The sequence below is a fragment of the Magallana gigas genome, chromosome 3 (assembly GCF_963853765.1).
Source record: "Magallana gigas chromosome 3, xbMagGiga1.1, whole genome shotgun sequence".
In the NCBI taxonomy this organism is placed as follows: domain Eukaryota; kingdom Metazoa; phylum Mollusca; class Bivalvia; order Ostreida; family Ostreidae; genus Magallana; species Magallana gigas.
In genome coordinates, this window is record NC_088855.1 from 9765309 (window position 1) to 9791507 (window position 26199).

The window sequence follows — 26199 nt, forward strand, 5'->3', positions numbered from 1 at the left end:
CTAATCAATATTCATAGACAGTAAAAATCGGAATTTTCTTAAGTTTTGCTCTATTGTGTGAAATAGATGCTGTTTCAACTGAAATAAACATCCCTGGATAAAGGCGGACTTGTCATTGCATTTAATATTTTTTTATCTATTAGCCAATGACTGAAGAGTTAACCATGAGTAGACCCACCTACATCAAATTGAAGTACTGCCAAGAGTCCAAAATTTTGTTAAAATGGCCCAAAGACTTTAATTTGTGCTATCAGTTTCAGCACCACAGAATGACTGGATTTGGGTTGGCTTTGTATTGTTACATCTTGATGTGAAGCAGTAGCCACATCTTCTAATGATGCTTTTCATTTTAATAGACATCATTTATGCTAAAAATATTTCTTGACAGAGTCAGCTGAGATAACTGCATCCCTTAAGAAAAGCATCTGAATCTTACACTATGTACATCCAATTGGAGTTAAAGTCAGAGTATTTGTAACAAAATTAGTAATGAACTGAACAACTGCACCTTACAGCTAATAAGTAACAAAGTTTTATGTTCTTTTACTCCAACAGTATCAAACAAAATAAAGTCTATGGTTTTACATATTTATTCATACATGTATAATATATGTATTTTGATTAAATATATATGTACTTCTACATCACCCCCAGACATTACAGACAATGTCTAACCTACTTTCACTTGGTCTGGCTCTTTACCATAACAACGTTTCTGTTTAATAAGAAGTCTTTTGAGTAAAATTCTGTAAAATCAGTTTTTAAATGGAAGAATTTCCATCACTAAAATACATTTAAACAATTTCAAACTAATTGAGTATAAAGATAGTTTCACAATTTCCCTTTCACCCTTTCAGTCGAATTACCAGATATACATCACACATCATTCATATTTTCTTGCTTGGGTTTTGAGACATATGCCTGCATACTGTCCGCTTTGACAAATGCTTGGTCCAAGTCCATTTGACTATCGTCAGTGAAATCTTCTGATGGCCTAACAGTTCTATTACTACTGATCTCAGACAGTGCAGATTTTTTCAGGGAGAGGACTTGGTTTTCTAGACTGTTTAGAGAATCTGAGGAAGAGAGTCGCATATTTTTGCGTTCACTGTCAGCTAATCGGAGGACTGGAGACAAGAACTTTTTGCATGGAGATCGGTTTTCCCTGTCTTCGTCTAGTTGTCTCTTTTCTCTGTATGCCTTCCTGTGAGACATTGGACTATCATGCTGTTACAAAAAATACAAATAAAGTTACATTCAATTTTACAACACATATTCATGTCTTGTAACATGGTAACGTCACAAATCTAATGTGACAATATGATATACCAGTACACAAAGCAAAAATTGATAGGCTATAAATTTAAGAATCACACTTTATTAGCAAATGAACAGCAAATTGACTTTTTTTTTCTTTTAAAATACAAATATATGTACCGGTAGATGGTATTTTGATATGAAGATTTCAATCTGTTCAACAAGAGGCCCATGGGCCACATCGCTCACCTGAGGAACAATGGGTATGATAAAATCAGCTTAATGAAGTCATAATACAAACAATCTGGACAATGTACAATAATACATGTAGATCCTGTAAAAATAAAATCCATTTTCCCCCCTGGATATTCTTATGTTTATAATCAATAGTCCCTTTTCTAACAGGATGATTTTATAGTCATATCACATGTTGAGTATTGCAGTCCTCAAAAAGATCCTTTACAATTGTTTATATATGGGATATTAAGCTACATCAAACTCTGAACCTTCTTGTGAGGCCGAAGAATTGTCCTGGAGCCAAAGTCTTAACAATTATAAAGAATCATCTGGCTGATTAGTTTCTGAGAAGAAGATTTTAAAAGATTTACTCTATATATTCCTTGTAAAACTTTAACACCCCCCCCCCCCCCATGTGGCCTCACCCTACCCCCAGGGATCATGTTTTCACAACTTTGAATCTACACTACCTGAGGATACTTCAACACAAGTTTCAGCTTTCCTGGCTGATTAGTTTCTGAGAAGAAGATTTTTAAATATTTACTCTTTATATTCCTATGTAAAACTTCGACCCCCCCCCCCCCATTGTGGCCCAACCCTACCCCTGGGGATCACGATTTTTACAACTTTGAATCTTCACTACCTGAGGATGCTTCCACACAAGTTTCAGCTTTCCTGGCTGATTAGTTTCTGAGAAGAAGATTTTCAAAGATTTACTCTATATTTCTATGTAAAACTTTAACACCCCCCCCCCCAATGTGGCCTCACCCTACCCCCAGGGATCATGATTTTCACAACTTTGAATCTACACTGCCTGAGGATGCTTTCACACAAGTTTCAGCTTTCCTGGCTGATAAGTTTCTGAGAAGAAGAATTTTAAAGATTTACTCTATATATTCCTATGTAAAACTTCGACCCTCCATTGTGCCCCACCCTACCCCCAGGGATCATGATTTTCACAACTTTGAATCTACACTACCTGAGGATGCTTCCACATAAGTTTCAGCTTTCCTGGCTGATTAGTTTCTGAGAAGAAGATTTTTAAATATTACTCTATATATTCCTATGTAAAATTTCGACCACCCCATTGTGCCCCACCCTACTCCCAGGGGTCATGATTTTCACAATTTTGAATCTACACTACCTGAGGATACTTCAACACAAGTTTCAGCTTTCCTGGCTGATTAGTTTCTGAGAAAAAGATTTTTAAATATTTACTCTATATATTCCTATGTAAAACTTCGACCCCCCATTGTGCCCCACCCTACCCCCAGGGATCATGATTTTCACAACTTTGAATCTCCACTACCTGAGGATACTTCCGCACAAGTTTCAGCTTTCCTGGCTGATTAGTTTCTGAGAAGAAGATTTTTAAAGATATACTCTATATATTCCTATGTTAAACTTTAACACCCCCCCCCCCCAATGTGGCCTCACCCTACCCCCAGGGATCATGATTTTCACAAATTTGAATCTACACTACCTGAGAATGCTTCCACGCAAGTTTCAGCTTTCCTGGCTGATAAGTTTCTGAGAAGAAGAATTTTAAAGATTTACTCTATATATTCCTATGTAAAACTTCGACCCCCCCCCCCCCCATTGTGGCCCCACCCTACATCCAGGGGTCATGATTTTCACAACTTTGAATCTACACTACCTGAATATGCTTCCACACAAGTTTCAGCTTTCCTGGCTGATTAGTTTCTGAGAAGAAGATTTTTAAAGATTTACTCTATATATTCCTATGTAAAACTTCGACCCCCCATTGTGGCCCCACCCTACCCCCGGGGGTCATGAATTTCACAACTTTAAATCTACACTACCTGAGGATGCTTCCACACAAGTTTCAGCTTTCCTGGCTTTCTGGTTCTTAAGAAGAAGATTTTTGAAAATTTCTCGAAATTTTTCATTGATTTCTAATTATCACCCCTTGAAAATGAGTGTGGCCCTTAATTTTCACAACTTTAAATCCCCTTTGCCCACGGATGATTTGTGCCAAGTTTGGTTGAAATCGGCCCAGTAGTTCTTGAGAAGATGTTGAAAATGTGAAAAGTTTACGGACAGACAGACAGTCGGACAGACAGACAGACAGACAGACGGACGACAGACAAAATGTGATCAGAATAGCTCACTTGAGCTTTCAGCTCAGGTGAGCTAAAAACTATCAGTAAAATCTATGATACTTACCATTAGTTTGTCTATTTCTTCTGACACTCTCTGGAGAGACAATTCTGAATTTTTTAAGCTACATTTGTTAAGGAAATTCAAAAAATATTTGATAAAAGAACAAGATATTTCACATGGATGTGGGCAATATGCAATGTGAACAAAGAATATTGATCACAATTGAGTTGTTTTACAGTATAAATAGTATACATTGTGATTCCTACAAGATATAAATGTATTTATTTTTTTAACACATTCAAATGGACAAACAATGTCTTTTATTCAAAAACATTTAAAAGATCATAAATGGTTAAAAACCAGCTTGGTTTCCAGATTTTATCTACTAAGAACCAACAGTCAATGCAAACAATAAGTTTAAGTGGACATAAAGAAGAACAGACTTTTTGTTTTGAATAAGAGACAGCTAGGAGCATGAAACAAAATACCGGTATATGCTTTATTTTCTTTTTACTTGCATTTGAGTTTTGGTCATTATATGGAATAAAAGACTTGCTGGTCAAGACCATAAAGGGATGAAAAGGATACAGATTGATCTGTTCTTTAAAATCTTCCATTTTACTGGAATCCAACTGTAAAATTATAAACAAACAATCAAAATACATGTATCACCAACAAAAGACAAATATATTGGATTTTAAAGCTGAGCTTCCAATGATACAGTAATTTTGAGATACCCCAGAGTACACTGCAGTCACATGATGTCTACAGACAGTCAATTATAAGCATTAAATTGTTGCTGCTCAAAATAAACTTAAAGACATCTAAAGTATCAGTATAATTAAGGAATATTAATAAAGGAATCATTCTTCGAGTATTATGAGGTCATAGTTTTTGTCAGGGTGTGGTCAAATCCAATAAAGCTCATAGGGTTTTATGAAAGATTTGATCACGCCCGACCAAAAGTACATGTATCACCTCATAATATTCAAAAAATGATTCCTATTACTTATATGTATATAATTTTCAGTACAATCAAAAATTAGAATATTGATATATTTATGTGATTTTCATTTCTTTTTATTATGCAAACCCCACTTGCGCCACAATAATACATCATTTGAATTTATTGAACTGTACATTACAAAATCAATTGGTAGTGTTAACACAAAGACACTGAAAAATGTAAATATTAATACATACATGTACTTAAAGAATAAATATTAAATGGAAGAGATGGCATGGAAAAGTCCAATTTCAATTTACCTGAAGGAAAAGGCCTGAGTTCTCCTTACGAAGAGCCACCAACTCTTCATCCTTGATCTCCAATAATTTTTTCACTGCAACCTGTTTTTATACAACACATAAAAGTCAGTTATCTATGGAATACATTCATGAAAATTGCTAGAGATTCAAACCTGCAGATGCCTATCATTGCAAAATGATTATTACCAGTTACTGGTAATCAAACCACAAATTGCACCTACCATAAAATACTTTTGACTTACCGGCAAATACCTTTACATGTTTCAACATGAATAATTGTTGTCCTAACATTGTTAAACATTTACCGACATACAATACATATACTACATACAGGTATGCTAAATTCAAACTTACATGTAATCTCATAAACAAGAAATATGAATTGTAAAATCTGATTACCAATTCCTTTTCAATCTTCTCATGTTCCGACACAAAGTTGTGAAGATTCTCTTGAGCTTGGTCCAACTCCTCTTGCAATGATGAAATCTTAGAATCAAAAAATTGTATACTGATATTTATATACATTTAATATATAAATATACTGAATGTGTGTACATGTGTATGAATTGATTTAAGACTTCAAAGAATCCATCCACAAACAGTTATAAATCTACACATCTTCAACTACACGTATAACTCTACAAATAATGTGAAAACTCTAAAAACCTTCAGTTAAAAAAAAATTTAGTGTTACATATCTTCCACAGTAATATAAAGTTGAACATGCATGGAAATGTGAAAAAATATGGTTTTATTTTTCACCATATTGAAATGATCACAATAAAAGCCAAAAAATATATCATTGTGAAAAATGTCAAAAATACATGTACAGGCACATGTTATGCTGGTCCTGACCTTTTCCACCTTGCTCTCGCCCTCCAGCACCAGCTCATTGTTCCGGGATTCCAGGACACAGATCCTGTCCTCCTTCTCACTCAGGAAAGCCTGGAGCTCCTCTCCTTTCCGGACCTGACTATCCAGGGTATCCTTCATATTCGCCACTTCCATGTTTTTGTCTTCGATCTTTTTCATGAGTGTTGATAAAAACTCCTAATGATAGTAAAGACTCAGCATGAAACAGAGATTCTTCTCGTGTTTTTATCTAGATTCTACCATCTCTTTGAAACATATTCTACAGCAGTATATACATGTAGCATAATGAAAAGAATTCATTGCAACATAGTAAGACAAGAGGATTGATAATACAATACAAACTTTCATTCTACTAAATATATGTACTTTTCTTTCAATAGTGTTTATGATTTACGTCACAATTTCCTTTTGGGTTTTGTTGTTGTAGATACATGTATTTGTGGTTTTATCAATACATGTATTCGTTGAATACTAGTTGTCAACGATTTTGTTTTTGAACTGATCCATGAAATTTAATATTCATTGAAAGGCAATTTCTAAAATATTTTGTATTGATAGGATAACTTGCCATAAATTAAGCATCCTTGAAACTGTGATTTTCATCAAATCCATGAAAATTGATGCACATGGATATCAATGAAAATTAGTTATCTATATAAAGATAACAAGATTAACGAACATACACAAACAGAATTTTTTTAAAAGTCATAAAATCAAGAAATAACAGATACCTGATTTTCAGCAGCAATCCTTTCTAGATGTTGAATTTCACTAGTGGACGTTTTAAGGGTTTCGTCTTTCTGTTCCAGCATGACTTTTACTGTGACCAGCTCGTGTTTAGTTGATTCTAGCTCATTATACAGCTTGTTTTTGTCTTTCAAATTCATATCGGACTGGTTCAGGTTTTCCTATAGGTTAAAAAACAAAAATGTAAACTATGGTACATGTATCTTAAAAATTTCTCCAGTAACATTATATAAATAGTGCCTGTTTGGGAGGGTAACAGTTGAAATTGACACCTCGAGAACACCATTGTCAACCGACGCGAAGCAGAGGTTGACAATGGTTTTCGAGGGGTGTCAATTTCAACTGTTATCCTCCCAAACAGGCACTATTTATTTTATTATATTGAATGTCTTAATATTAGAGAAAATTTCACTGCTTTTATATAGAAATGACGTGAATTCTACGGTGAACCGTACGCGCATAATTTACGCGCATGTAACAATTTGTTGTGTTACCCATTGCCAAGTGTGTTGCTATCGCTGAGGGTAATAGAACGGATTACCAACTGTGTCTAAACCAATCAGATTTCAGTATTTAACAAAAGTATAATATCTCATTTGTCACATACATGTATCTGAAGCAGTAGAAAGTGAAGATTTTTTATCATTCAAAATGTGCAGTTTTGGTTGAATCACTATTTAATCAAGATTTTGCAAAAAGATTGTAAGGAAGCTGATATGACAGTGTGAACTGAAAAATATTTCTACGCGGCTATGTTAAGGCTGCCCGATTAATTTCACAGCGATATGTAGAAAGTCACTTGTCTGTACTTCATAAGATATGACGTCATAGTTAACTTTGACGTCACGATCTGCATTCCTTTCGATCGTTCTTAGGGAATGTATAGTAACATAATAAGTGATATTCATTGTGCATACTAAAACTGCTTCATTCCTTTACATAGACACTTGTAAATACAAGTGATACTAAATTCAATATCACCAATATGGAGTATAAAAAAACCAACAGTTTTAAAGCTTCGTAATAGGTAAAGAACTATTCATAAACTAATGGTTTTGAGACTCCCCCTGCAACGTGTAATCTAATGAATGGTGATATGTATATGCATATAAAAAACGGCTTGGCGCAAGTGAAAGATAAAAACAATCTTAGTATATTTTACGTATATTTCAAATAAAGAAAATATTCATATGAACCCCCAGCAAGAACTGCAAAATACATTACTTATCGAAGGATTTTTCATAAAAATATTTTTCATTAAATATAATTAATCACTTGCGCCAATGCGATTTTTACAGATTATTTACCGTGTTAGAATACACCCGTCACGTGCTTAAGAAAAATATATGACGTCACAAAAATACATCAACTATAGTGTTGGATGTCACTGTTAATTTATGTAATAAAAGTTTAAAGAAACTTGCTCGGTTAAAGTATTTTTCGATAATTAAAATAGTTTCATTTTTTGATATATATTTAGCTTCGGACAGCCTTAACATAGCCGCGTATCATTAAGGTGGCTCAATACACCTTGAAAAGGTCTCTCAAATCATCAGAAAAATACTTGGTTATGATAGATAGCATGATGCATGAGAAGTCAAACAGGTGGAAAATATACAATTTTCGATAAAAATCATGATATTTATAAATTTAGTTTAGTATGCACAAGGCTGAATCAAACTTGGATCCACGTTTCACAAGCCTGGTACTTTAACCAATGAGCTATGATGTACAACCAGATAGATTGATACAAACAATCTAACAAAACATTTAAATCGCCATCTTGTGATGTAGTGTCTTAAAAAGTAAATGTCTTGATGTAGCGAGGCATCAAGTGTCTGTTTAAACTGTATCTTGAGAAGCTACTTCACAAGTTCTTACCTCAACTAGACAATCTACTCTACAATCTGTACCTGTACCTGGATAATCTACTAGACAAACTGTACCATATCTAGATAATCTACTTGACAAGCTGTATCTTGATAATCTTATTAACAAGCTGTACCTGTACCTGGATAATCTACTAGACAAACTGTACCATATCTAGATAATCTACTTGACAAGCTGTATCTTGATAATCTTATTAACAAGCTGTACCTGTACCTGGATAATCTACTAGACAAACTGTACCATATCTAGATACCGTATTTTCGAAAAGAACTGGGTACGGTAAGTATAACATATCGGCCCTGTCGAAATGTGAAAAATCAAACACATGATATCTTTAAAATGTTCGCCGGAATAATTCATGTAGGACACCCCATGCATGAAAGTAACTTTCGTTTGCTAAAATTCACGTGCGTTCGGTAATTGTAAAATCCGAAACCGGACCTTGTTTACGGATTTTGTAAAATATATGGGTTTTTGTAATGTTTGATCTGATATTTCTATAAGGCCGCATTCGAGTACATACACCAATATTTCAGAATAGCACAATTTTAGACTGCTTATTAACATAGAAACGGAAAAAATATGTACAAGACTGCGGCCACTTTCGTTTTTTATTTTTCTCTATTTTTAAGATACACAAAAAATGAATGTTTTCATTGGTTAGCTAAGACGTAAGATGAGTTTCTTTAATATGACAATGCCTAAATAAATACTTAACTGTAAAAATAGACTTATGTTGACAATTGACTTTAATTAAAGAAAAATAAAACCGTTCCATGGAAAAATTGGAGTATTTTTATTAGTTTATTAGTCCTTATACACAGTGTATTTGAATTACTCACAATTACATACCGTGTATTGCAGATAAAATGGTCAACATTGTTGTGTAGTAAAAACAAATATACAATATTGATTTCAGGATGGATATAAGAATAAATATTTATTTAAAAAACCTCAACATTTCTTATAATATGTTATTTAATGAATATAAAGTTATCTGTGTGTCGTTGTATTCTACCTAAATGACGTAACAAGTGTAAACAAATGACGTCATAAAGTAGCTGAGAGAGAGAGAGAGAGAGAGAGAAAGAGAGACAGAGAGAGAGAGAATTTTATACAGATACATTTAAAATTTCAAAACAGTTTTATTATCAAAACAGAAGTCAGATTCAAAACATTATATTTGTGTTGATTTATATATTTGGTACAAAGTTATTAGAAATATATACTAGTAAATCAGACACTGAATGTTTGCCGATCCTGTTGAAGTAATTAAATCAAACTTAAAAAAAATATTTTCACAAGAAAAATATAATATTGATCATATTCCTATATGCATGCATTTTAAGCGCCCAGTATATTTACTAGTACATGGATGTCATTAGTCTCTGTAACGGGACATGTGTCTAGGGGTTAGTAGCGTACATATTCTACAGTATTTAAAAAAAAGTACAACATTTTGCATAAGAATGTAGGAATTGAAAACTAATGATAGATCTAGCTGTGTTTAGCTTTTTAAATGACAACTTTAATTCTAGAAAATACATCAAATTCTTTTTTTAAATCGTTCACGGATTTCTTGCGTTAATTTTTTCTTGATCGATCTAAATTATCTATTACGGTAGAATGTTGGTAATAATTGGTGTTGGGTTATCATTATTAACAAGAAATAATCAGTTCAGATTAAAACATTGTCAAATATATATTCATGTCGCTGGAATATTTACTGGAGGAATTAAATCGCCGAACAGGGGTATGTCCCGATTTTTGATCAATTGATCGATTTCATTCATCTTGAAAAGATATAACTCGCCTGTCTTACTAAACGTACATTAATCAATTAGTAGTCAAGTGTGCATAGAGTTTCTTCGATAAATTTCTTCTAAAACTTTCAATCTAAAGTATAATATATATAGTTGTTACAAAACAAATGTAAAAAAAAAAATCATTTGACCCCCTCCCAATGGATTTATTCAAAACATTGGAGATCTAATCCTTTGAGTGTTAGGTAATTTAAAAGCAGGTCTTCGCGCGATAACTTCACATGAATTCATAAAGTTTGCGTGCCAATTAGTGGACGGGATCATGAGAGTACCCCTGAGCACACCGTGTGTACACATGCAACTTTATAAATATTTGAATAACAAAAACTGTTTCTATTACTTTCCTATCGTTGGAAATGACAAAAAGGCCTTTGATTTTCCATCTTAATATAACAAATACAATTTAACTGCTTTATCTTTCAAGCTTACATGCAATTATTTGATACATGTACACTTCAAAATAATTTGAAATAATGAAATAAATTAATTTCAAATAATATACATGTACATGCTCCAGCTATTATGGTGTTCCGAAGGGGCCACTTCGACTTTCGCCTTGAGGGCGAAGATGCGAGAGTGTGAAGTTGCGAAGGCGAAATTGCGGAGGTGCGAAGGCGAAGGAGCGAGAGTGCGAAGATGCGAAGGCGAGGAGCGATACTACTATCGCTCTTTCGCCCATGCAACTTCGCACTTTCGCCTTCGTCTTTTTTTTTATTGCATTCAGCATGAGGTATCGGTCGATTCCAATGGAATCGAATTTGTTGCAGGCACCGTACTCGCCCGAGGTTTGCCGATTAATCTCAGATGTTATTGATACACATGCGTTATAGGCCATCGTGCTTACTATGAAAGTTTATTAATATTTTTACTGTCTTATGTGACATATATGTTTACCGGTGCTCACTATGCTTAATCATTATATACTCCTCATAAAATGTAATGTCCGCAATAATGTGTACACATACACTTCCCGATTCCCGTCACTTATCAGCTGTCTGTTTACCTTAAACCAACATCGTGGTTCAAACACATTACCATTTTAATTTAATTATGCGACATTCGTTTTTCATGCACGGATGAGCTGGAGAGGGGCCCGGACCCCCCTTTCCCCCACGGAAAATTAATTCCACACAGTAATGGAGAGAGGGTCGGACAACTCCCCCCCCCCTCCACCCCTGGAAAATTTAGTATTATTGATTTCACATAGTAAAATTACCAAAAATATGCCTCGGACCCCCCCCCCCCCGACTAGTACAATTATCCCTCGGACCCCCTCCCCTCCCCACTAGAAAAATAATGAAAATATTGATCTGCCCGGGGTGTTGAAAATAAATTCTCAAAAGTTAATCTTCTGCCAAAGATGTTATTTTATACAGCTAAAAATATCTTTAAACGATAGAGAGCTCCAAAAACATAAAAAGGCGAAGGCAAAAGTGCGAAAGCGAGAATGCGAAGTTGCGAGAGCGAAAGAGTGATAGTAGTATCGCTCCTTTGCCCTCGCAACTTCGCACTTTCGCCTTCACGCGTTTCGCCGTCGCATCTTCGCACTTTCGCCTTCGTACCTTCGCCTTCGCAACCTTGCATCTTCGCCCGAAATTGCAAAGGTCGAAGTGGCTCTATCGGAACACCATAAGGTATATATCGAAGAAAAAGACTGAATTTTCTACTTCCGTATATGAATTTATGAACAACAGCGAAAATTGAAATTAATGTCATAATATACGGTAGCCCTTGAATTATTTTGTTTAGTCGAGCAAGCTTTTTGGAAGGCTATTACTTGTACAGCTTACACTTCTGTCAACACTGGAGAAATAGTATGTCACATGCTCAAAACAAGGATGACAGGCACGTGTTATTGCTGTTTTCATTCTCTTGTCTAATCATCTTAAAGAGAGGACAAGCATTGTGGGCAAGTTTATAAGATTATAGGAGTTGACACTGCTGCTGATTTCTATAAAACCAGCGATCAATCTGGAGCGGGCAAAACCTGCCCTTTTAATTTTTCAAAAATCCTTTAAACTTGATAATGTAATCATGCAGTTTTTAATTTTTACCTCGGCTAAAAAGCTGGTACAGTAACTTTGAAAGAAAGATGTTCACATGCATTAGACATTCAAATTGATCTTAGATTAAAAAAAAAAAACTACATTGATTTAAAATACATTTTGCCCATCGTCTCAATTTGTACATTAATCTTGTACATTGGGCGTTGTCAGAGGTGCAAGCGAAAGTTGCGTAACACGACCTCTGGTGAGAGAATGCAAACTATTATGATGATGATGTATAAATTTATATAACATGAAACATGATTAATTCCTTACTGCAAAAGGCAAAGAAATAATGGATTAAATTTGTCTTTATTTACATTATATACCAGAACATCCTTTCTATAATTATTATTTGAAGAACGTTGTCAATACATTTCATGACGTCATGACGTTTTTGGTTAACTGAATAGCTATAAACAATGCTATGTTTAGATAACTATTATATGGAAACCGTAAAAGATATTTTCAAAAATCAAACTGTTTTGAAACCGGTTAATTCTCCAAATATTTCACTCAAAATTTCATTAACTTTGAAAACAGGGCCGATTTTGCTGCTTACCGTACCCAGTTCTTAGGTCGATACCGTTTATTGGGCGAAGGAGGCCGTTTTTAGCCAAAAAATAAAAAAAAGTATAAATAGGTCGACTTTGAAGAATTTGTCGAAAAATTACCGCTAGTTCTAATGAATAAATGGTTTACACCAATAACGTTATCATATAGTAGCCTTTAATCTTATTTCACAGTTTTAAACAAAAGGGAAATAAAATGTATTTCTTGAAAACATCGCAAGAAAATGTCTGAAATTACTTCAAAATTTTCAAACCAATTAATTCAGTACGGCCGGTTTTAATTTAAGATCATTTTTTATTACTTAACCGGGGGATAGTAACCTTAGCCTGGAGGCATGACTACGGTAGCACATCCCACCCTGTGTCTCTGTGTGACTTTTTACTGTGTAAATACACACGAGTCAACCTCTGATCTTATTGAAGCCTGCCGGCATGAGTAGCACGTGCCGAGATTTCAACTGTGTATAAACAAAGTAAGCGCTACCCAGACTGATTTAAGAGACACCTGGCTAAAATTTCATCGAAAGTTTTATGTTGAATATACAGAAAAAAAACTTGTTCATGTATTCTATTATGAAAACAAATTGGGGTTTTTTTTATTTCTACCCGACGATATTTTTCCCCCGTAATTACCCTTTGTACGGTTCTCATTTTACTTTTACCGCACGAAATCGATTTCCTGTTTATCGTAAGCACACGATCAAAATGCATGACAGCATATAATAATGATCGAAAGATGATTCAGTCAGTGATCTTAGTAAGAAATGTAAGAAGAAATAAATCTATTTACATTTAATTTTGTTTAAATGATAAATTACTACAGTATATTGATTAAAATCCATACGATTTTTTCACAGAAATTCAAGCAGTATTATAGTAAACACTCATGATTTTATTGGAGGGTTGCATAAAGGACTATGTGCGGTTTTATGCATTTTTTGCCCCCAAAATCAAAGTTTGAGAAAGCGCTTTAAAAATAAGGTGAAAGATAATTAAAATCATATTGGAAATAAAGGTGTAAAAGGTTATCACCACAGTTACGTCATTATGTAGAAATGACGTCATGAAGATTGCATTATTTTGATAAATTGATGTTTTGTAGCAAAATATGGGTGTTTTCCGATGGTTTTTTGATTGGGAAACATCGAGCGCAGGCTTGCTCAATTACAATTTTTTAGTATAATGTATATATCTATCTGAAGAAAATCATATGTTAAAATCGCACTTGAGCAGACCTGCGTTCTATACTTCCGAATGCAAAATATAGAGCAAAAATGAGAATATTTTCATTTATTTGCAAATTTGCGGGAATTGGGTCATTTAGGTGATGTTATAGATAAACAGCGAATAAGCAATGATGACTAAAATCAAGATTAAAGTTGTAGGCATCCTCTATGCAATGATTTGTGAAGATTTTATTTTCATACGATAATATTTAAAAATCGGTTGAAATCGGGGGCAGATAGTTTACCATACCGCACATAGTCCTTTTTGCAAAATTTTCCAACACAAAAAAAAACAAAACATAGATTGGGCAAAGCGATGAATAGGGCGAGGTCCACGTGTCAGGAAAAAAAACTATCGACCTAATTTCTGAAAAATACTGTAATCTACTTGACAAGTTGTACCTGTATCTGGATTATCTACTTCACTTTCTGTACCTGTATCTGGATCTGGAGGTCTTGCTTCTGTTTCTGGAGGTCAGCAATGGCTTCCTCCAGCTCCTGGACCTGACATTCCCTGTAATCCAGTGTCTCCTGAACTGTGGCCAAAGTTTCCTGAAATCATATGAATATCTAGTAAATTACAAAAAGTATATTCTATTTTATAGTGAAGTTGTATAATGAGCATTTGATTATAAGGAAATCTTTATACAAAAACCAAGCGGTATCAAGATCACATATCAATTTGATGACTCCATTATTTATCTTTATAGGAGTGTTTCTATTGCACTACTGGTATCAATAGAGGGGGTCACCTGCAGGTTTTGTTTGTCTTCAATGATCTCTTCATTTATTCTCTGTATTTTTTCAAATTCCAGTCCTAACGCACCAAGCTGTTGTAACAAAAAAGAATCATGTTGAATCAACATGACAACATACATGTAAACTGATATACATTGGATCAATTCATTTACTTGTATGATACATGTATATTGTTTTAATTTGTTTTGTATAAAAAAAAATAAATACCTTGTCCTCAAACTCTCCAACTTGGCTTTGAACAATAGTTTCCTGAGACTTGTATTTCGTTTTGTAATCCTCCAGTTCTTTTTCAGTTTGTCTAAGGATCAATTTTAGATCTCTGTTTTCACTTTCAAAAGCTAAGAACAGACAATTTTCAAATTTACTGGCACAATAAAAACCATAAACAGAAAGAAGGAATCAGACAACAATATTTCGTGAATATGTGCATTCCCCTGAAAGTAAATGCACGCTTAATATATATACTGTGGTATCACTCATTTCATCAAGACAATTTCAATGGTTTGTCAAAAGTTCATAGTGGTATAATTGTATGATACATGTAAATGTAGTGGTTTCATAATTTGTTTAGAATGTAAATTTGTTGGTAGGAAGAAGTCACATCTATGTGACCATAGATTCTAATTATTGGTATTTCACAGCAGATGAGATTAATTTTACCTTGTGATTTAATTTTCACCTCATCCATTTCTTGATTTAGACTTTTAGAAAGTTTATTCAATTTTTCTGTAGTTTCACTTAGCAAAGCCCTCTCTCTTTCAAGAATCTACAAAACATTTGCATTGATTGGATGTTACATCTCCTAAAATGTGTAATTCAAATCATATTTGACAACAACATGAACAGGTTTAATTCTGAGACCTCGGTGAGCTTGGCGTTCTGGTGGTCGACTTTAGAGATGTGCTGCTGGAGTTGTAACGTCTCTGTCTCCATGTCCATCACTCGCTGGTTCAGAGCTCCATTCTGTTCCTGTACATGTGTATAAATAAAAAGAGATGACATGTCATAACATAAAGGTATTTTGAACTCATTCCTACATGTATTTCAAGTACGCAGATGTTTCATTAATTACAGAAAACACCGCATTATATGGGCGCTACCTCTGCTCCCAGAAACCAATTTTCCATTATTGTATATTGGATATTAATGGAATGACAACAGGAATGTGCACACAGAAATACAACACTAAGCATCCTAATGTAAAAATTGAAAAAAATACTCTACCATTATACTGCAGTCAAAATATTCAAAATGTGTCTAGAAAGTAGAAAAAAAACAACACTACTCTTTTTGATATATTTTAGGTCTATAATGATGAAGCTCTGACCTGCAGCTGTTTGATCTCCTCGATCAGTGTAGCGTGATGCTCCTCAGTCATGGTCTCTGGTTCACACTGCTCAAAGATGCCCTCATTCTCCTCAAATGGAATGGTGTCATTCAGTGAGGGGGTGCTGTTGGTGGAACAGGGGGCACAGATCTCTCTGTTCCTTAACTTCTTCACCACTTTCTTAGGTGTTGTAATTGTCTAGCGAAGATTCAATAAAGCCAGCACATGCATCAAACTGCTTAGCTAAACGGGTTAGGCTATAACTTTTGGTAGTTCCTATCATAGTTAAAACTTACAATGCAAAGCCTACATGTATATCATAAAGTTGTAAATGAATAAAAGACAGTAACCAATATTTCCTAATAAAGACTAATAAATAAGAAAAATAAAATAAAGATCTTAATCTTGAGTTCTGAAGTACAAACTTTGTTTAACGTTCAGTCACAACAGAATTGTAATACATTGCATCAGTAATGAATACTAAAAATTAATCCCTATATATTTTTTAACACGTTAATGTTTACTGACATCAAAACTACTGAGAACTTACCTTTACGACCTGTAAATGTCTCTCTTTCATAACATCATGCTCCACTTGAGTCCGAATCTGATAAGACTCGAGTACAAATTTGAGATCAGCATGAGCCTTCCGGACGGACGCTAACTCGGACTGCTGCTCCATTTCTCTCTTTTCCCATTCATCCTGAGCTTGTTTCATTTTTTCTTTCATCTTCACAGGAGTATAGAAATTCATTAAGCTTTTTCAGGAATTTAAGATGCCTTTGATATTAATTTATATCATTATGCATTACAATTTCAAAATTTATATTTTGTCATTGGTCATCAAGAATCTGAATATTTTTCAACATATGAAATCAGAATTCTCCTTTATTGTTAAGTTATGAACTATGAATTAAGAAGTGCAATTATTGTACCTCCTCATTTTCCTCTGTGAGTTTCTCCACCTGTGACTTGTACTTTTCAATAGTAGCTTTGGACATATTGTCAGCTGCTGATGGGGTGAGCTTTGGGGTCTGGGAGATGGGCTTTTCTTCTCCTGTAATACACACTTATATTCAAACATGTTGAGACAAAGTAAAAATTAATATCATTGGCAAGGTATTAATATAAGAGTTTCCTAACATTATTCATACTTTTCAGTTTCTCTTTAGTTCTCTAACAAATAATTCAAGACCTAAGATATTAAGTCCTTTCTGTTCCTCTTGGAAATTCCTGAATTTTCTATTCATATAGATGTTTAAGATGTTTACTGACATTATTAAAGAATTCAATGAACCTTTTGCTCCTCTAGAAGTTACCTGCATTACACTGACTTTCTGTTCCTTTAGGAAATCCTTGACTTTACACTAACCTTTTTGCTTCTCTAAGGGTTCCCTATTAGACATTACACTGACCATTATGCTCCTCTATACGATTCTTGACATTACACTGACATTTCTACTAATCTAGGAGTGTCCCTGACATTACACTGATTTTTTGCTCCTCTAAAAGTGTCCCTGATGTTACCCTGACCTTGCTCCTTTAAGAGTGTCTCTGACTCTATCCTGATCTCTCTGTTTCTCTTGGAGTTCCCTGATACCTGGTATTACACTGACCTCTCTGTTTCTCTAAGAGTTTCATGACATTACACCGACAATTCTGTTGCTCTAGGAGTGTCCCTGACATTACACTGACCTTCTGTTCCTCTAGGAATGTCCCTGACATTACACTGACCTTTTTGTTCCTCTAGGAGGTCCCTGTACATCCTCTCCAGCTCATCCATCTTCCTGTTGTCCACCTGTAGTGATTCCACACCCTGGGATCGCACCAATTTGAGTTCATTCTTCAAGTGTTGGATATCTGCTGCATACTTTGTTAACTGGGGATTGTGGTCCATCTGGTATTTTAGTGTCTCTATTTCTGATCGCAAGTCTGCCTGTGTTAAGAGTCTCAAAAATCAAATTTTGATTCACTAATGAGAAATTCTATAGAGATACCCCCTTTCAACAATTACACCCATGTAATTCAAGTAAGTTATTTTCAAATTTTACATAGGTTTAAAGATATTCAACCTTATGGTATGATATCAGCATACTTTAAACTAAAATAACTTTTTAACTCTTTAAAACTGTGGTGTTGCATTAAAATGATATACAATAAAAATAATGATTTTTTTCACTTTTGACTTTTATATTTCAAAGTGCATCTGTGATGCAAAACATTTTAATCCTTTTACAAACATGTACATGTGCATATTTTAATTCAAATCTTTATGAGAAAGAGAAGTAATAAATGAAACCCAGAGAGTGCAGCAACTTTGGGACTATGCCGTACAATTGTTTCCTGTAACGCTGGCTCGACTTCCTGTTTCTCCTTGACGATTTTCTCCAGGCGAGCAATGTTGTTGTCCCTGAACTTGACAATCATCTTGTTGCTCTGTAAACACTTGTCTTTCTTGTTGCATATGTCCTGAAGTTGCTCTATTTTCTCTTGTAAAATCTGAAAATATAGTTATTTGTTCTACTCTTGATGAAACACTAGTTGGAACAAATTGTTTGGTATATTGATGTACTTTGTACTGGTGTATGTACAGTACGTGGAACAGCTTTAACCTATTAAATTGGGCAGTCGCTATGCCTCTTGGAAAATTTTAAATTGGGAAAACTATAGTGTTTGGCCTACTTTTTTGCTGACATATTAAACTTCATGCAAAATAGCTCTCTTTAAAAGTAATAAATATTGGGTTAACATCTACTGACTTGATTTTTCTGATCGGCCCTCTCCTTAAACAGCATACACCGCACAAATCTCTCCTTCCAATCGGAATCAGGTACAGAGCAGGTAGTTGATGAGGATGTTGCTGAAAACAAAAACCAATAATTACCAGGGATGTGATTGGTAGAGAAATCAAATCACTTGGTAGTCTGCTCTAAACTCAAGAAGTACCCAAATATAATCACTTAATAAACTTCAAGATCGGAATGCTTTGTTTTTTAAAAATTATCGTGGTATTTTCAACAATGTACTGTTGAGAGGATAACATCTCTTGTCACCGACATCATACAAAAGAAAATAAATGCAAAAAAATAACCCAAGCAAACTGGATGAAGTGATTACATCAAATTGTTTAAGTACAATTGGGTTTAAGATTTCTACAATCTATGCAGAAAAACAATAAAAAAAAGTTTTCAACAATCCACGGCCTACAAGATGTACATGTTAATCAAAAGCAAAATTAATGACAACCCTAACCTGTTTGAATACATATATGTAAATATATGTGATCGTATGAAAAGGTACTGTCAGAGCAACATCTCATAAGTTTACGTGGAAAAATACTTACTACAAGTATGTTAAATCTACTTGCAAAAAAGTTGGAAAAGCAACAAACTTTCCATCATTTTCAATCGCACTGCTTTCTAATCTTATTTATACTGTGGAGTCATTTAAATTCGTGAAAGCCAATTTTCGTGGATTGTGGGTTTTTGGCTTATTCTTGGGGATGTAATTTCGTGGATGCACCGGTTTTCAGTTTCAGTTTCAAAGATAACTCTTTCTAAATTTGTTTCATTGTGGATGTAAATTCGTGGGGGAGGGCTACCCACGAATACCACGGAAATTGAGCCACCACCAATTCTAATGATTCCACAGTACTTGTACATGAAGCATCCAACTATTAAGTATATTTTTAGTGCAGTGTTAATTACCTGTGATACCTGTGAGACCTGGCTGGGCTGTGAGGTTTCCACTCATGAAGGCTGACAGCTGGTCCTTCAGTCGTTTTATTTCTTGTTGTAGGGACAGGACATTTCCTTGTGTGTCTTCATTCACAACAGCCTGAAAAAGAATGGAAAAACTCCTGTTTGATTAGAGGAACATATATGTATTTTGATCCAAGGAAAGGTGTTTTGTTAAACATACAATACTGGCAATTCAAACAAAAATGATTATACAAAAAAAAATCATTGAATTTTTAGAAATCAATTATTTAATTGTGTATACGTTTACCTTATTTTTTATCAATTTTGCTCGGCGAGCAAAATGTAGAGTTGATAGTGTTTCTCCAAAGGATCTACAAAACAAATCATCTGTTATGAAATCTTAATCAATCAATATTAAATCCAAAAGCATGTTAGAATAATCAATTTAAAGCACATTATACAAATATTATCATCACTTTAATACATATCTCTTTAAAACTTCACAGATTTGGTTAAGATGTTTAATTTAAATACTTGGGTAATGATATGATGTATCAATCCCCAAAAGTTAGACAAACATGATAAACAATGTAATTATGAACTATTCGTAAATTTCATTACAATAACTAAACAATGTACAACTGAATTTACGTTCATATTCAAAACAGCACTTACTTGGAGCCAGGATGGATACATGCAATGATATGTGTTTTAGCATTACCCCCAAGAGAATCCTGTAATAGCAATGAAAAAGAAAGTCAAAAAATAATCAAGACATAATATATACTTAATTAATGAATTAAACTATCACCTTGATAAAAAAGCCATATACAATGTGAATTATAAAACTGATAAAATAAAGGCCCCTTTGAGACAGTCCCTACTAAAAATTGGCAAAATGAAGCCTCTTTTAAGACGGTCCCTACCCTGAGGAGGAAGGTGAGTCGTGAGTCTCGGTAAGGAATGTGTCGAGATTTACCATGGGCGATGTCTACCAGCGACATTATGACGTTACCCAGAATGGACAAGCTTTTGTTTATACTTCCTGCCTCCTACAAACACAAATTTGACAGCAAGAGTGAAATGAACGTTAAAGTATAAAGGTACAGGAATGAAACAAAAGATCAATATAAAAAATCTCTAAAGTTTTTCTGACAAAAGTACAATATTTCTGTTAGACCAAATAATTTTTAACATGTATCTAGTATATTTTAAAAAAATTCTTCTTATATTAACATACAAATCTATATACAGATAAATATGATTAATATTTAAGTCATTCAAAAATCAGTCATGTCTACTCAATACATACATGTATAAATGTATTGCATTTCACTGTGTAAGCTCATACTAATGTATCGCATATATTGCATTTAGAGTACTTTTTAATATTTCTTTCGAGAAACATTTGTTGGACTTTGTAAATAAAAAAATAACTGCCATTTACGTACGTACGTGTAAATGAATGTGAAAATGTAAGTACATGTAGAGGCCTTTCTGATACCTTTAGTCTCTGTCCCACGGCATTAGTATCTTTCTGCCTTTCACTTCCAGCTAAATCCACTAAATTAAGCTGTGATTCTTTCATATTCTTCACCCCTTTCCCCTGTGGTTGCTAGAAAATATCCTCTAGCATTAATATCAAATGAAGAATCTCTTGCAAATTAAATAAAAAGTGAAATTGAAACCTTCGAAAATAAATCAAGAGCCAGATGACATCAACACTGACTGTGCATTAAAACTCAAACATTGAACATGTACATGTAGTCTATGAGAATAACCTTAGACTCGATCTGTATGGTGAATACAGCATGACTTCTGGAGCTTTCTCGATTCATTGAAGTCGACGCTACTCTTCTGTTGATCCAACCAGATGTCAAAACCTGCTCAAAAAAAATATACATAATCTGTAAATACACATCTGATTACAACTTACTCACTCTGACAAATGTATGTGTATCCCAATTTAATTATTTGAATTAAAATACAATGCATGTTCGTGTGATTCCTACTACAATGTTTGTTAAGCATGATCCCCTTCTACAGAGACAGAGCAGGGACAACTCTCGTTTCCTATATAAATTTATGAGATAAAATAAGACAAAAAAATAATGCTTCGTTTTTTAGGCCTAATGCTGCAGCAACATCTGTTACCCGGAAATTATATTGTCAGAGTAAAAAGTGATATACCTTTTCAATTTTAATTAAAATATGAATATTGAGTTATTCCATTTGCTTATCATGCAATAAAAATTTTAAAGTATCTCAGGCTGATAAACTAAAGATATTTCTTTGCCTAACATGCATGTTGCCTGTCATACAGTATCTGAGTAAAGCCTCAGATTTGAAGCTGATAATAAAGAGAAATGAGGAAAGTTGGTTAGGGTTGGCTGACCTCGTAAGCCTCCAGTGCTGAGGTGACAGAGATTTCAGTGAGTCTGTCCACAAAGACCCCCTTCTTCATGTTCTCCCTCAGGTGGAGGGTCATCGTGGAGGGTTCCATCAGGTCATAGATCTGCTCATTGTAAATCTCCAGGAAGGAACACTTCAGGAGGAACTCTGAACCCTGGAATACATGGAAGAGGGAAATAATGTAATAATGCAATGTTTGATACTCTTTTTCGCAGCAACGTTATTTTGCGACTGATGCTTTTTCTGACAGTGAAGAAAATTTTTATCAATCAAGACAATCAAGGACTGATATGTGCAAATCATATTCGCAGCAATGAGATTCTCGCAAATCTCATCAAATTTTCTCAAATTCAAATGAATGTTCATTTACAATATCAACTGTCTGCTACACACATGTATGCAAAATTTTAATTTGACAACAGCAACTCTAACTCACATTCTATGCAACCCTTACAAATACAAGTTTTTCAACTTTTGTCAAATTAGGGTCTTTTTATTACAGAATAATGCCTGGATTCTTTATCATATACATCACTTGCTACTATGGGTTGTTACATTCCTTTATGAGTTACATGTACATGTATGTCTCATTACATGTAACCAGCTTGATAAAACAATTGAGTTTTGATATTCACGTACATAATACAATTCTACAGCCCCCTACCTTTTCCTGCTGCTCACTGATTAAGTTAAACAGATACTCAAAGCTTCTTGGAGTGACTCCTCTTAAATCATGCTGGAAATTTTCTACATCATCAGATGGCCCTACAGTTTGAATGTATGACTATAGACTGATGTACACACAAACAAGATCAGTTACTGAAATGCTGATATGATAGCACAAAGGTACATGTAGTACATATTAATCAAAATTAATCTAATTATTGGTTTTTAGCTTTTAGGTTAATATGTTTTATAAGTTTTGTTTATAAGTTTTTTTTTTTAGCTTTTTAGTTTATAGCTGCACATTTATTTAGTATACAGGTTGTTGATAAATACATGAATCCTATACATGAAATAAAATTTGTTGATGATTTCATGAACATGTACAACATTTATTACTAGTATGTAAAGTAGTGTTATGTAGATAATCCTGTCTAAACAAGCCATCAACAATATTCCTTACCTATCATACTGTATGTTTTCCCACTTCCAGTCTGGCCACTGTAGAGAAGAATAAATTCATCATGAAAAAGACCTAAATACTACGTACTAGAATAAGAGCTGAACATACAACTGGTTTTCAAGTTCTAGCAGGGACGTATCAAGGTATTTTTTCTATAAAGCAATACCATATGGTATTGACTATTCTACTCACTAGGCAAATATCGTTCCATTGTATCCTTTGACACAGCTCTCAATGATTTTCTTCCCCATGATAGTAAAAACTGACTCCTGAAACATGAAATTTAATTTATAATACATGTTTATCATCCAGTAAAGAGATTTTAATTTAATTTTTTTTTCAAATATTCAAAAGGTTTTTTTCCAATTATAAAACACATATTTAAAAAAAAACTTATTTCACTTTGACAGCATATTCCTAACACTTTTGTTAAAACCATTCCTTACCTGAGTGTCTTCATGATCAGCGACATGGTCAAATGTGAATGTTTTGGGGTCAGGCTTACTCTGAACTATGACAGCTGTCTTATTGTCATTCACTGACACACATGGCTGACATCCACGGTCATTGTCATAGGAGTCTGGCGGACGAATTCTGACAAAAACTTTAATTGCGTCACCGTCACTGAAAAGTATAAGTCAGGGTTTGAGGAATTTCAATATTGATGTAATGCATAACATGCAACAATGTAATAATTTTATATGTTGTATAAAATTGAATAATATCATGCATCAATGTATCACAATTAACAATGTTGTTAATTCTGATATCCCATTCTATTAATTAGGTTATCAATTACAAAAACTTTGATAGTCATCAGTATATTGATTCGGATACATGATAAAACAAAACCATACCTTGCATCTGTTGAATTGTTGTCTGAAAAGCAAACATTTTATGAGTAAACATGGCATTAATCATGTTAATCAAAAACCATAAATACATACAACAATACTAGTATGTGCATCATTCACACACACATACAAAAGACATATAACCAAACGTTGAAAAGAAAGTTAAAACTTATGATAAGTGATTTATCATAAAAAATATAATTGATTGAACTAGTATCAAGCTATGTTTACTATGTTTACAGATAGTTCTGCACACTGAAGCAGTCTGCAGATTCACATCACCACATGATTACATAGAGATAAAGTTACATCCTTACACAAAAATATCAAAAATCGTCGCACATGTACATGATGTAGATTAGAACAGTGTCAAAGGATAATTTTATGCTAATTCTAAGTAAATCACTTTTGAAACATCTAAATCTCAAACTTTTGCACAAAACATGAATAACGAAATTATTTACCAGCTGTCATATTCCGTTTATTCAACTTCAGGAAAATTTCGAATATTGAAAATGGCGGGGTTTGTTTTTCAATAATCAAACAAGTCGTACGTTTACTATTCGACTAAAAAATGAGTGTATTAAAATCTTTGTAAATTGCGTTAAAAGAAAACAATTACTTTTGTAAAACGAACTTGAATTCATCTCTCAAATCTTTACAGAAATTATTAAATAAGATCACTTATTATAAATCAACTTAAATTTTTAAAAGCTTAAAGATATCAACACAAAAATAATGTATATCGCCAATATTATTAATGTAACAAAATTGATTTAACAGATTAAAAAAAATATTATATACTCCAACTGCAAATATAACCAACCAACAACGTTTTCCTTTATGAAAAAATGCAAAGACGTTCTGGAAAACCTTCTATAGCTCTCACGGGCTAATATCAAGCTCATAAGCAACACTAAGTTATTGTCCTTTGAATGAATAATATATACACGAATTTTCATTAAAGGGACTTGGAAACGATTTGAGCTCAAAATTTAAAATTTTATTTTTCCAATTTTAATGTTCAGAATGCATATGGTTAATATGGGTACTTTAATGCTTTATCAAAATTTGAAAGTCAAATAATGAGTTTTAAGCAAGATACAGAGTTTGAGCTGTGTTATGATTTACATGTGTTATATTGATATAAGTCTCTATCAAATATTGCTTTTTTCTGTTTATCATATTATCTATGAACACTTTGAATCAGTTTACCTGGTTTGCCATGAGTCATTTGGTAATTGGTAATGGTAATTACACACTTTACATTATTTGTAAACAAATATATAAGACTCGAGTTTTGTTTACATAACAATCACTTTTAACCTCTGTATCTCTCTTAAAACTTGACTTCTAACATTCAAATTTTGGTCAATCATTCAAAATGAGCAAGTAAACCATTTTTTACACAAATTAAGAAAAAAAATTGATCTAAAATTGTGTCCAAGTCCCTTTAAATTGGTGCGAAGATTAACGCGTATAACTTTCGTGAATGTAGCGATTGCAAATAGACGCGAAATATTTACGGGGTTTTCCTGTAGATAAACGCAAAAACTTTGCGTTATCACGCATTTTAAAAAATGCTCGCCGCAATATAGCACGGGACATTTCTCTGATAAACACGTTTTTTTAAGTGTGTGTGTGTGTTATAACCACCGATAATCTTAGACATAACTACTGATTTTATTTAACCTTCATTCTAGATTTATATACGCTGAAATGTAACTTACTGATTTTGCAACCGACTATTTTTAAGGCAGCTCTGAGTAACCGTTAAACAATATGAAATTGGTATCCTATAATTTTTTATCTAGCATTACGAAGAGGACTGCTTTTTAACATGTTAGGTTTTGATTGCATGGTATGTTTGTTTTTGGTTTTTGTTTTTTTTTTCAACACCCTTGATATCAAGATTTGTAAATAGATTCGTTAAGGCTTTACGGTTAAAGTGGAGAATTAA

General features: G+C 33.6%; 1 protein-coding gene across 2 annotated transcripts; it reads right to left on the reverse strand.

Moving 5' to 3' along the window:
- Positions 1–574: 574 nt before the first annotated feature.
- On the reverse strand, positions 575–24798 carry LOC105318260 (kinesin-like protein KIF15). Of its 2 annotated transcripts, none has more exons than XM_066078423.1 (31): positions 24704–24798; positions 24243–24264; positions 23832–24009; positions 23578–23654; positions 23386–23423; positions 22924–23024; positions 22243–22413; positions 21629–21730; positions 21352–21462; positions 20774–20899; positions 20523–20581; positions 20155–20218; positions 19863–19983; positions 18906–19006; positions 18481–18645; positions 17881–18082; positions 17082–17203; positions 16697–16876; positions 16147–16344; positions 15681–15788; positions 15480–15585; positions 15027–15157; positions 14813–14890; positions 14496–14612; positions 6489–6665; positions 5740–5934; positions 5284–5370; positions 4885–4965; positions 4207–4250; positions 3682–3739; positions 575–1227 (listed from the first exon to the last, which is right to left on the reverse strand). In XM_066078423.1, the coding sequence occupies exons 1-31, from the start codon at positions 24711–24713 to the stop codon at positions 877–879; spliced, it is 3681 nt and encodes a 1226-aa protein (XP_065934495.1). In that variant the 5' UTR covers positions 24714–24798; the 3' UTR covers positions 575–876. The 2 variants fall into 2 exon arrangements, with proteins under 2 accessions (XP_065934495.1, XP_065934494.1); XM_066078422.1 differs by having other exon boundaries at positions 19854–19983.
- Positions 24799–26199: the final 1401 nt, after the last annotated feature.